General features: G+C 43.4%; 1 protein-coding gene across 3 annotated transcripts in view; it reads right to left on the reverse strand.

Annotated features, from left to right (window-relative positions):
• Window positions 1-3,238: 3,238 nt before the first annotated feature.
• The window catches only part of FLI1 (Fli-1 proto-oncogene, ETS transcription factor), a 75,665-nt gene continuing 65,869 nt past the window's right edge, over window positions 3,239-13,034 (reverse strand). For 2 of the 3 annotated variants that reach the window (XM_066607250.1, XM_066607253.1), the window contains exons 9-10: window positions 6,145-8,268; window positions 3,239-5,596 (exon numbers count right to left, since the gene is read on the reverse strand). In XM_066607250.1, the coding sequence (XP_066463347.1) occupies window positions 7,742-8,268 (527 nt within the window). In that variant the 3' untranslated portion in view covers window positions 3,239-5,596; window positions 6,145-7,741. Of the gene's footprint in view, window positions 5,597-5,766; window positions 8,269-13,034 lie in introns of those variants that run through there. The other variant, XM_066607252.1, reaches the window with a different exon arrangement.

Genomic DNA, 13,034 nt, shown 5'->3' on the forward strand with positions numbered 1-13,034 from the left:
GAAAGTAACTTCGGCATGGCGGTATAGTTCAGTCACAGAGACATGAGGACATTGGGATACAGTATGACCCTGTATGACTGTTAGGACACTCTTCCCTCCGCCATCTTCTTCCAGTCTTGGAGGAGCCATCAGTCTTATGTTAGTAGATTGGGTTGAAGATTATATCATTTAGTACCCTGAGAACACCGCTCTCCTGTCCTTCCCAGGCCTGCACTGTCCGCAGAGAGACGGGGCCCTGGAGCCGTCCTGCCATCATTGCCTGCTGCTCCCAGCAGCTCCTCAGCTAATAACATCCCATCAGGAACTGATGAGCAGCCGAGCTGGAAAATGGCTGCCGCTCTCTGAGGTGATTGTGTGGGGGCCAGGGGATGATCGATATGTCTGACCCCCTCCTCCTGAGCCATATACTCGGATGCAGAGTGTGAGGTGCGACAGCAATGGACGGTGGAGTATCATGTGGTAATAATGTATAATACGTGATATGTAATGTGTGGTAATAATGCTGTGTGATATGTAATCATTACACATATCAGTACATGTATTATTACCACACATCATACAATACTGGCGGAATTAAAAATTGAAAACTCACCGATTTACCCTGTCATTTGTGTTGTCCATAGCAACCAATCACAGCACAGCTTTCATTTCTTATACTGCTGAGGCAAAATGAAAGCTGCACTGTGATTGGCTGCTATGGGCACACAGATTTTCATTTGGACAGCTTCTATAACAGTGCGGTGCTGGGCTCATTGTTGTGGCCCACTTTGTATATTCCAGAACTGCTAGTCATAAAATCACTGTACAACACACGGGTATATCAGCTAGTATGTAATAAGACATGATGATGATATATGTATAGTGCATGATATGTATGATGTGTGGTAATAATCCATGTATAATCAGAGTCCTTGTCCGTTTTGGTAGGAGTTGGTAAAACAATATCAACCCCAGCTACAAAATACAAATTTGAAGTATATATTAAAGAGGTTATCCCAAAATCTAAAGTTCTCTCCCATATATGTAATTTTATGATCGCTGAGGATATCACCACATCGATCTTAAGAACAGGGGTCTACTAGCCCCTCTTCATGTCACTTCACGCCCATCCCACCACAGTGATGTCAGAATGAAATGTGTAACCGCCGCTCCATTATTTCAGGGTGGCTGACAGGAATAGCCGAGCGTTTCTACTTCGCTCTCTCCCGCAGTCCCATTGAAAGTGAATGAAGCTGTCCAGCGCATGCGCAGCCAATGCTCCAACCTGCGGGGTGTGCAGTGAGGAGGAGGGGAGAAACAGGACCCCCAATTCTCAGGCTCAGCAGTGAGACCCCCCACTAATCATAAAGATATCTCCTATCCTGTGAGTAGGGGATAACATTAGATTTTGGTGAAAACTTCCTAAAAGTCTGTATTCACACAGGGAAGCTAAACGCCAAAGTAAAAACTGCAGATAAAAAACCGCATGCCGGTTTGCCACAACTTGTTGCAGTTTTTACATATTCGCGGTTGTAAAACACAATGCAATTTTGATACACTCTTTGTCCGCACTGAATACAGCCGAAGCCGGAGGTTACAGGCCCTGTGTTGTGTGCGGACAATCGCAGCAGTACAGTGGACAAGATGGTGATACATTTCATCCACACCATACAGCAAAAATCCGCATGGAGTCAACCCAGGATCTGGATTTTAAATGGCCACTGATTTCACCCCTTTCAAATTCTGTACCAAATCTGCTTGTAACACAAGAAAATCCATCGTGGAATTTCATCAGCCGAAACCTTCCTCCATACCTTTCTAATTTCTGTTCGCTTTCCTGTGAAAACTGACCTGGAAGATAATTATGGAGTAGGTTTGTAAAAACTGTCCAAAAGGAAAACTCTGTTGCCCATAGCAACCAATTGTAAAGCAGCTTTCATTTTCATGGGATGAAGGCTGAGCTGTCATTGGTTGCAATGGGCAACAAAGACTGTTTTAGTTTTAGACAGTGTCCTAAATCTTCCCCATGTCCAGGGGCGTAACTATAGAGGGTGCAAGGGATGCGGTTGCACCCGGGCCCAGGAGCCTTAGGGGGCCCATAAGGCCTCTCTTCTCCATATAAGGAGCCCAGTACTATGAATAAAGCATTATAGGTGGGGGCCCTGTTACAGGTTTTGCATTGGGGCCCAGGAGCTTTAAGTTATGCCTCTGTGCAGCATGGTTTGGGCATGGGTACAGATACAGATGGAGGGGGGGCCCCTGCTCACCTTTTGCATCAGGGCCCCTGAGCCTTTAGTTACGCCCCTGCCCATGTCTCTCTAGAACCATCACACCTCTCAGCAAAGTGCACCGGACCCGTGATGAGATGTCCCCACTAAACAGGCATTTGGCCAGAACATAAATGGCATTATAGTTTCCGCAGAGATCTCAACCTGGGAAAGCCCTACCCCGAGAGATACTTGATCACAAGGTCATGGCAAAATGGGAGGGGCCTTTACAAGTATTGTGGCTTATATAAAGGGCGGAGCTAAATGTATCTAGATCCCCTTATATTACTACGGTGCCTAGGTGAGACCAAAAATAGGGTAACTCCCTGTGAAACTGGGTTGATATTTCTGTCTTCATACACTGGATAGAAAAGCACCAAGCACAGCAGGAGGAGATAGAAGAACGTATTGATTTTCCTCCGTCCCATAGAGGTGAATGAAGTGGTGGTTTAGCATGTACACGGCATATTAGCGAGATTGATATCGGTCTGAGTTTCACGGCCTGATGTGGCACTTGCCCGTGTGAAATTAACTTTCAGTTGTCTGTAAGATATACATGATTCCAAACTAGATCTTTTTATACATATCGCTATTATTCCTGCTAACAGAGCATTAATGCATCATTAACTTTTCAGTAAAATAGCTGAAAGAAGTTGTGCCTGCATTTGTTTACAGGCTGTAGTGCCGCCACAGGCGCTGAGCTCTGTTATTGGCTGCAGCGCCTTTAAACAGGCTGTGGCAGCCTGTAAACATGACATCAGTGGGAAGACCCGGAGCAGCACCGCAGCCCACCGTGGGAGCAGGGAGAGGGGACTATATGTCTATTTGTTAGTTTAGTGCATGCAGAAGGAGTTTTACCAGTAAATTAACCCTTTAAATGATGAACATTCTAGGAATTAATATTTACGATAACTTGTTAATATCCACAATTAACACTTGCGTATTTTTGCTGAATCAATTATTGTGTTGAAGCTCCAGAAACAAAGATCGTCTACCGATATGAAAATACTTTATTTTATATCTTATTTTCATTATAAAGAGTAGAAGTTATCCATACAAAGATAGAAAGCCAAAATGTACAAAACGCTCAAAAACATTAGAAAAATAACAGAAAACATCTGTACAAAATTCAAAGAAAACATACAAAAAAACCTGCATTTCAGTGACCGAGGTCTACTCGTTTAGTTTATATGCTTTGTATATATCTTCACCTCTGAAGGCTCCGCAAATTCCTTCTGTGAAGTCTAGGAAAATAATTCATAATTTATACAGTAAACTTGTCCTGTGGTTCGTGTGGATGCTGCACTGACAAACGCTCAGCGTCTGTGAATCTGAAAGGGTGGGGGGGAGAGGAGGCACATCGGAAATGACACTCTTACTTCAGTCCCACCGGTCTATTACACAACTTTATACAGAAAGTCTGAGTATGGTTAATTAGTAAAAAATACATACAGATGAAAATCTGAGCAACAATAAAAACAGCAAAGTCGTATACTTTCTTTTGATAAGTGGCCTAAATATAAAAAAAAAACAAAAAACTGGTTTTGCTTTATCTTGAGAAGTCGCCAGTTGGTTAAGAATGAACACTTGGCCATCACATAGTTTTTGGATCCTTATCTATACGCTGTGAATGCGTTTTGCCTCCAGTATTCACCATTTACACTGTGTGTCATGGAGATAATCTGGAAATCTCATTTTCTCACACCAGTTGTTAGTTGTCTAATTTCGCCTCTTTTATGTCCCATTCCATATACAGGGATCAGTATGCAGTAAATTGCAGTCATGTGAATACTAAACACCAACAAGGTGGGAAAATTAAGAATATGTGATGCATTATGAGAGCTAATAAAAACATATATATTAAGTGTCCATTGTATGATTTACAGTCATAACCGTCACTGGAGTCCTACAGGGAGGTCAGTGGGGTAACATAATGTGATGACTGGGGGGTTCTTTTAACTGGATCCTGACATTGTGCGTGTTCTCTTTTTTGATCGGGAGGGGTATCGTCTCTACTTAAGGAGAGCATCTAGAAGGTGTGTGGAGACACCTAGGAGGTGAGTGAGGAGACTTATAAGGCCACGCATGCTCCTCTGGGTAATATATGCAAATAAGGAAGATGGAACAATACCTCTGCAGCGCCACCTATTGGATGGCAGCATTCCTTCAAATCAATGTCAGACCCTTTAAGCTAGTCTTTAAAATGATGATTGGGAATTGAAAACCAAGCCAGAATCTATACACAGACAGCTGTTTCGGGGGGTTTGCTCCTCATCAGTGTGCAGTAGGTTTCTGACTTGGCTAGTGAGAGGCCTGTGATGTGGGTCTGGAGGGGTATCGTCTCTCGTCACATGCCTCTCACTAGCCAAGCCAGAAAGCTACTGCACACTGATGAGGGGCAAAAAGCTCGAAACAGCTGTCTGTGTATGGTTTTCTGGCTTGGTTTTCAATTCCCAATCATTGTTTTAAAGATTTGTTTAATGGGTCTGACATTGATTTAAAGAAATGCCACCATCCAATAGGTGGCGCTGCAGAGGTATTGTTCCATCTTCCTTATTTACTATTTACTGATAGTAACCAGAGGGATGTCAATACAAATTGGTGCTTCAAAATAGTTTGTAACCTACGATAACCAAGCAGTTTCCCAAATGAATTCAAATGCTTGTGCATTACTTTTCCCATAATCCCATAGTGTCTCTTATTATAAATTGTTCGGATAGTTTAGCAGTTTCCACAGTATTTCACCTTATTGTACAGTATATGATGTGGCTGCGAAATGTGTCCTGATCTACTTAACAATAAAAGCAATTCAGGTATTTGTTTCCCCTTAATTTGTATTTAGCGTTCCAAATAGACAATATATAGATGACGTACATCAGTCTGTGCTACTTCAGACCTGCAAGTTCTCCTTCCATATGTCAAAAGGTGGATATTAATATGTGATATTAACATTTCTGAATGGTCTGTAGGATGCTTCGTTCTAGAAGTCAGTTCCTGATCTCTGAGCTACTTAACATAACTAAATATTATTAAATGCGTCATGCTCCTTTAATTGATACTGCCATCTGACAACATCTTTCCTGACCTATCTGCCTTGCTTACTGTACAATCCAGGAGATGTCTGGCTTGAATCCAGGAACCAGAAAATATTAGAGGTTCTACACCTTTTTATATAAATAAAGCTGAAATAAAATAGTATCACTTTGTAGTATGACCTTTATATTTATTGCTATCCAGTTCACTAAATGCAGGCTGCAGTATAAAGAATGGAGGTTATCGTGACTATGTTTAATATTTAATACATTACAATTGTGTTTCTTTGATTTAAACAAATGGGAGAAATGTAAGGCCTCATGTCCACGGGGAAAATAAGAATTAAAATCCGCAGCGGATTTTAACTCTTTTCCCGCGCGCGGATCCGCACCCCATAGGGATGCATTGACCACCCGCGGGTAGATAAATACCCGCGGATCGTCAATAAAAGTGATTTAAAAAAAAATGGAGCATGAAAAAATCTGGACCATGCTCCATTTTCATGCGGGAGACCAAAAATAGGAATTTAAAAGCATTTACACACCCGCAGCGGGCCGGGAAGGTCTTCTCTTCCTCACGGCCGCATCTCCCTTGCTTCGGCTCGGCGGATGTGCCCGGCGCATGCGCGCGGCACGTCGACGACGTGCCGGCGACGTGCCGCCGGCGTGACGAATTCATCCGCCGGCCGAAGAAAGAAGATCCGGCCGCGACGCAGAGAAGAAACGGAGCGGATGGGAGGTGAGTTTATTCTCATTTATTCTTATTTTCAGTGCTCATGTCCGCGGGGCAGGAGGGACCCGCTGCAGATTCTACATGTAGAATCCGTAGCGGGCCCGATTTTCCCCGTGGACATGAGGCCTAATACCTAAAGGGAAACTGCACTTTAAAAAAAAAAAAAAGCTTTTGCAAAAGTTAAACAAAAAGGCTCTCTGTAGTGCAGAGGGACCGAGACATAGAAGACAGTAAATAAAGGTTTAACCCTTTCCAATCCACTGTCTGATGTGTTAAGACATTGTGATTTAAGGCTGTACAGCTCCGATGTTGCAAGACGTCCGTCGGGGTTCTCTTACTGTATATTGCCAGTGCCTCTGCTGTCGGAGCCTATCCATTGTGTCACCTCATGCAGTACTGGCTTTAGCCAGCAGATGGCGGCGTTGTATAATGACAGAAAAAGAGTAAGCCCCCTAGGAAAACCAGGATACAAATTGGATTGGAAAGGGTTAAGAAAAGTGGTACCTCCAATGGCTGTGTAGTGGCACAACACCATAAAAGCGCTGAATACGCTCCAGCGACAGCCGATACACGAGAAACAACGGGGAGTTCAAACAGCAAATTAAAAGTGATATTCATGCACTGAAGAGGAGGACAAGTCAATCAGTAGATCAGCAGCATCTCATTAAAGCTAGACAACGCGTTTCTGTGCCGGACCAAAACCTTCATCTGGCCATTTATATAGTAATGTAGGAGGCCAGGGAGATTTAAAAAAACAAACAAACAAACAAAAAAAAACAGCGTCTCAAGTCATTACAGTAATTAGTGAAATAGGAAAATTTATTACTTAAAGAGTAACTCCACTTTAAAAAAAAAAAAAGAAAAAAAAGTTTTGACATGCCAAAAGTTTTGTTCAGTGGAGATCTGGGTGCTGCACCAGTCACTTGAGCATTCTCACAGATTTGTCAATTTTTTTTTTTAAGTGCAGTTACTGTTTAACTAAACCGAACACATAGAATGTATGTGTTCAATAGGATATCTATTATAGATTAGAAACTTGGCCATGACAACCAAAGGAAATACCTACCTTCATTACACTGCAGGCTACAACCAGAGAACTGGAGAATGTTGCAAACTGAAATCAGGGTTTATATTACAAAGCAACCTCTCTAATTTTATGACCAGCTGTGTATACAGAAAGGTTTAGTGCTCCCTAAATAAAGTAGAATATCCTCTCTAATGTTGTTGTTGACACGTCATGTATGTTTGATCTGCATTACATATGGACAATTTGATAGTCACCCTTCTACTAGAAGTAACAGTGGAGGCCAGAACATCTTAAAGGGGGCAATACACCCACGAATATATCTGCAATTCCAGTTAGTTAAAAGCCTTTCCTTATTGCCATCCAGTGCGTCTGTTTACAAAAAAGTTCAAAAATGCTTTAAAAACAATATGAAGGTGAGTCTAATGCAAAGGATTTGCTTGGATCAATGTTGTGCTGCTTACACCACTTCCATATCACATCATTGGCTTCAAGCCATACGTCTTGCGTTTCCTGGCAAGAAAAAGCTTGAATTAATACTGGCTCATAAAGATCCGTGAAGACAGGGAGGGGAGAATGATTAATACTGATATGGTACTGAGTTCAATTTCTTCAGTCTTTAAGGGCACTTTTTTATCCCCCCTCCCAAAATGAGATGTATTCCATCAAGGCAACTGTAAATCCATGCCAGAGCTGTGGATGGAGTCTAGTAGAAGCCCAGGTGCGGCTGTACATGAGTGTTGGGGTGCCGTGGAACATTGGGATTAGGGTATAGGTTTGCATTTGGAGAACTCCAGTAAGATGAGGTTGCACCAAAGAAGCCTGAAGACGTGACTGGCATTGATGAAGGGTGTGAAGGGACAAAGTTAACCTTCTGCTGATGAGTATGATAGGTTGGCATGTATGAGAACTCTGACGGGTACTTGTACACGGATGTTTCAGTGGGATGAGGCTGCAGAGCTTGAGCAATGCCGTGAAAGTCAAATTTGTAAGCGTAGCGCTTCCCATGGACTTTAGTCATAATATTTTTGTCGTAGTAATATCTCAGTGCCCGGCTCAGCTTGTCATAGTTCATGTTGGGCTTGCTTTTCCTTTCACCCCATCTCCGCGCCACCTCATCCGGATCTGTCATTTTGAATTCTCCGTTTGTTCCTTCCCAGGTGATGCAGCTAGCGTTGGCACTGTCAGACAGCAACTCAAGAAGAAACTGCCACAACTGGATCTGGCCACTCCCTGCAAGAAAGCGGAGATACACATCAGTAATCGTGATCGATCGGGAAATAATCTGCTTTATTCATGTTGCCAGGGGCACTTTCACATATACAGGTTCTAGAGATGAGCGAACGTACTCGTTTAGGGCAATTTCGCACTCGAGCACCGCTTTTTTCGAGTAACTGACTACTCAGGCGAAAAGATTCGGGGGGCGCTGGGGGGCAGCGTGGTGGAGCGGGGGGTAGCAGTGGGGAACAGTGGGGAGCTCTTTCTCTCCCCCCACTCCCCTCTGCAACCCCCCCGATCACCCCCGGCGCCCCCGAATCTTTTCGCCCGAGTAGTGAGTTACTCGAAAAAAGCGGGGCTCGAGTGCGAAATTGCCCTAAACGAGTACGTTTGCCCATCTCTAACAGGTTCTGTTCAGGTTTTTGAATACAGTGCTTGAAGCCAATATAGAAACATAGCATGTAAGGCTGAAAAAGACATATGCCCATCCAGTTCAGCCTATTGCACCCCAATGCTGATCTAGAGAAAGAAAAAAAAATGAGATAGAAGCCAATTTTCCTCATTTAGGGGTAAAAATTCTTTCCAGACTTCAATCTTGCAATCGGAATAATCCCTGGATCACCGACCCTTCTGAAGTTATAAGTGATTATAACATATAATATTGTATCGCTTAAGAAAGATGTCTCTTTTATTGAATTTGCCATCACCACGTCCTCAGGCAGAGAGTTCCATAGTCTAACTAATCTTACAGTAAAGAACCCTCTTCTATGTGGATGTAGAAACCTTCTTCCCTCTAGATGTAGAGGGTGCCCCCTTGTCACAGTCCTGGATATGAATAGATGATGGGAGAGATATCAGTATTGTCCCCTGATATATTTATACATAGCTATTGGGCTGCCCTCGGCCGTCTTTTTTTTCTAAACTTAAAGGGGTTGTCCCGCGCCGAAACGGGTTTTTTTTTTTTTTTTCAATAGCCCCCCCCCGTTCGGCGCGAGACAAACCCGATGCAGGGGTTTAAAAAAAAACACGGATAGTACTTACCCGAATCCCCGCGCTCCGGTGACTTCTTACTTGCCTTGCGAAGATGGCCGCCGGGATCTTCACCCACGGTGGACCGCAGGTCTTCTCCCATGGTGCACCGTGGGCTCTGTGCGTTCCATTGCCGATTCCAGCCTCCTGATTGGCTGGAATCGGCACACGTGACGGGGCGGAGCTACGAGGAGCAGCTCTCTGGCACGAGCGGCCCCATTCAGAAGGGAGAAGACCGGACTGCGCAAGCGCGTCTAATCGGGCGATTAGACGCTGAAAATTAGACGGCTCCATGGAGACGAGGACGCTAGCAATGGAACAGGTAAGTGAATAACTTCTGTATGGCTCATAATTAATGCACGATGTACATTACAAAGTGCATTAATATGGCCATACAGAAGTGCTGAACCCCACTTGCTTTCGCGGGACAACCCCTTTAATAACCTCAATTTTGATAGCCTCTCTGGGTATTGTAGTCCGCTCATGCCATTTATGAACTTAGTTGCCTGCCTTTGTACCCGCTCAAGCTCTGATATGTCCTCCTTGAGTACCGGTGCCCAAAACTGTCCACAATATTCCATGTGTGGTCTGACCAGTGACTTGTAAAGAGGAAGAACAATGTTCTCATCATGTGCCCCTAGACCTCTTTTAATGCACCCAATGATCCTACTTGCCTTGGCAGCAGCTGCCTGACACTAGTTGTTCCGGTTAAGCTTACAGTTAATTAAAATCCCCAAGTCCTTTTCCTATCAGTGCTCCCCAGTGGTTTCCCATTTAGTGTTTAATGGTGACATGTATTTCCTCTGCCCATGTGCAGAACCTTACGGTTATCAGTGTTATATCTCATTTGCCACTTTTCTGCCCAAGTCCTGAACCTATCCAGATCCTCTTGCAACCACCCCATGTCATCCATAGTGTTAATTTCTTCACATAGTTTTGTGCCATCTGGTGTGGATCATAAAAGGTGAGTAAGTTCGTATTTACACAGGCGAGTGCAACATCCAACCGAGAAACTTAGACTGATATCGCACTTGCAAACCTGCGATTTTGACTACATGTACAATGCATTTTGGAAAAAAAAAGCCATTGCATCGCACTGCTCCACATATGATTTTCATTAAAGGGGTTGTCCCGCGAAACAAAGTGGGTCTATACACTTCTGTATGGCCATATTAATGCACTTTGTAATGTACATTGTGCATTAATTATGAGCCATACAGAAGTTATCAGAAATTTTTCACTTACCTGTTCCGTTGCTAGCGTCCTCGTTTCCATGGAGCCGTCTAATTTTTAGCGTCTAATCGCCAGATTAGACGCGCTTGCACAGTCCGGGTCTTCTTCTTTTCTCAATGGGGCCGCTCGTGCCGCAGAGCGCCTCCGTGTAGCTCCGCCCCGTCACGTGCCGATTTCAGCCAATCAGGAGGCTGGAATCGGCAATGGACCGCACAGAAGCCCTGCGGTCCACCGAGGGAGAAGATCCCGGCGGCCATCTTCAGCAGGTAAGTAAGAAGTCACCGGAGCGCGGGGATTCAGGTAAGCGCTGTCCGGTGTTCTTGTTTAACCCCTGCATCGGGGTTGTCTCGCTCCGAACGGGGGGGCTGTTGAAAAAAAAAACCCCGTTTCGGCGCGGGACAACCCCTTTAATGTGAAAATCACATGTTTCAATGGGAAAAACAAAAATTGTATGGCTCTCGCATAAAAATTTCATCTGCATGCGATCACAACGCAATTTGTTTTGTTTTGCTTCAATAGAAAATAATTGGCAATATTGCCCCAAAAATGGGACTTGCTGTCTTGCAGCATCGCTGTGTGAATAAAGGTAGCCATTTAAATGAATCCATTTAGCATGATGGGTTACTACAACGCACAAGTTCTGTGTGTCTCGCACGTTATTCCCGGCATTGTAAATATGTCCTTAGCATATAGGCCAGATTCTACTTCTGTTTCGAATCTACTCTGGGTTTTGACTGTAATAGCTGCATAAACAAACCTGAACAAAACCTGCACATGTGCCAGCACCCCAAGGGCTTATTCAGGGGAGCATATTTAATGTTGGTGTGCTGTGCATGTGTTCAATGGGCAGCGCATGCAACCATAGTAGTCAACAGGGCTATTAACATATCTGGTTTTTGTTCATGATTCAAAGGTCTGGTTCATGACCATGCTCTATTCTGCTCCTATTTCTACGCCGAAACCAGCTCTTTTAATTAAATAGATCAGTGAACTATCGGCAGTATATGGATGGTGTCCTCCTTATGCTGTCGTAAATATATATATATATATATATATATATATATATATATATAAATTATATAAAGATGAAACATAAATGTTCATCTAACTGAGCCCTAGTGGTCAGCTATATGTATGTTGTAAGACTAATGCAAAGGTCTCTCAATTTTGCATTATACACTAGAAAAGCTATTCACATCTGAGAAAATATAGGAGTGTGCGGGCCTTTCCAATTTTCTTATTTCTTGCAGAAAGTATCAAATAAACAGATATTTACTGTTACTGATGACTTTCAAATACTGCCCCCACCTGCTGCCGATATCAAGACCAGGTGATGAAGTGATTATAGCATTTTCTCAAGGGTGTATATATATTTACATGGGTCAGATTTGCTCTCTTCTGGGTGCTGTCCTTGGGGAGAGACTATGCCCCCCCTTTCCCGACCCACTAACCCCCTAGGTGTCTCCACACACTTCTTGCGTGCTCTCCTTAAGGAGAAACGACACCCCTTCTGACCCACATGACAGACCTCTCACCGGCTAAGCCAGAAACCTACTGTACACTGATGAGGGGCAAACACTCCAAAACAGCTGCCTGTGTATGGATTCTGGCTTAGTTTCCTACTCCCAATGATTGTTTTATAGACTGAGGTATTGTTCCATCTTCCTTATTTGCAAATTCTAAACTTTCATATAGAAATCTTTGTGTGTATTCTCATCTGTGACAGTCCATGTAAACTCCCTTTTCTGCTTTTTGTATTTTTGTTGTTCGATGACCTTCATGTGATTTACACAAAGAAATGTGCATCGCTGCAAGAACTAGTGCATCCACTAGGGGGTGGTATAAGATTTTGGTTAGTCCAGACATGAAGTGAATGTGAATCACACAGATGCAGATGAAGAACTTGCAGTAAATGACGGTTGCTTTACTATTCAGTAAGCCTAATATCAATCAAGAAAATAAATGCTATCCTTTGGTGTAAGATAATGGGTGAGGGTGCGGGCAGACGAGCGCATAAACGGCGCGTTTTTGCGACCAAATGTATATACGTGACCATCTGAGGCAATGGTTTCGAATGTATTCGTTCACATGGGCGATTTTACGGCGCGTAAAAACGGCAATTCGAAAAAAAACGGAACATATGCGACCGAAATACGCGCCAACGCATATTCGATCGCCGAAAAGACCGTTTGCAAAGTAGGAACAAACGAAAATACGCTTTCTAGCTCTGGTCGTGATCGGTGAAAAACGATCGCTCGGGCGATTATACGTTGCGCTCGTGCGAACGTAAATACGCCTACGCTCGTCTGCCCGCACCCTGAAGGTGTTTTGGGCAGTGGATGATAAGAAACGATGCTACAGCTGGATGAAAGAATTGGAGGGTATAAGAAAAAAAAACTAATGAAACCTCTGTCCATACCTCGGCAATTGAGGCTGGAAACGCTGATGCTGCAATATAATTTCTAATATAATTATATTCATATAATTATAAATTGTGTTTTATGTACTGTCTGATAATA

This window comes from Eleutherodactylus coqui, chromosome 6, assembly GCF_035609145.1.
Source record: "Eleutherodactylus coqui strain aEleCoq1 chromosome 6, aEleCoq1.hap1, whole genome shotgun sequence".
In the NCBI taxonomy this organism is placed as follows: domain Eukaryota; kingdom Metazoa; phylum Chordata; class Amphibia; order Anura; family Eleutherodactylidae; genus Eleutherodactylus; species Eleutherodactylus coqui.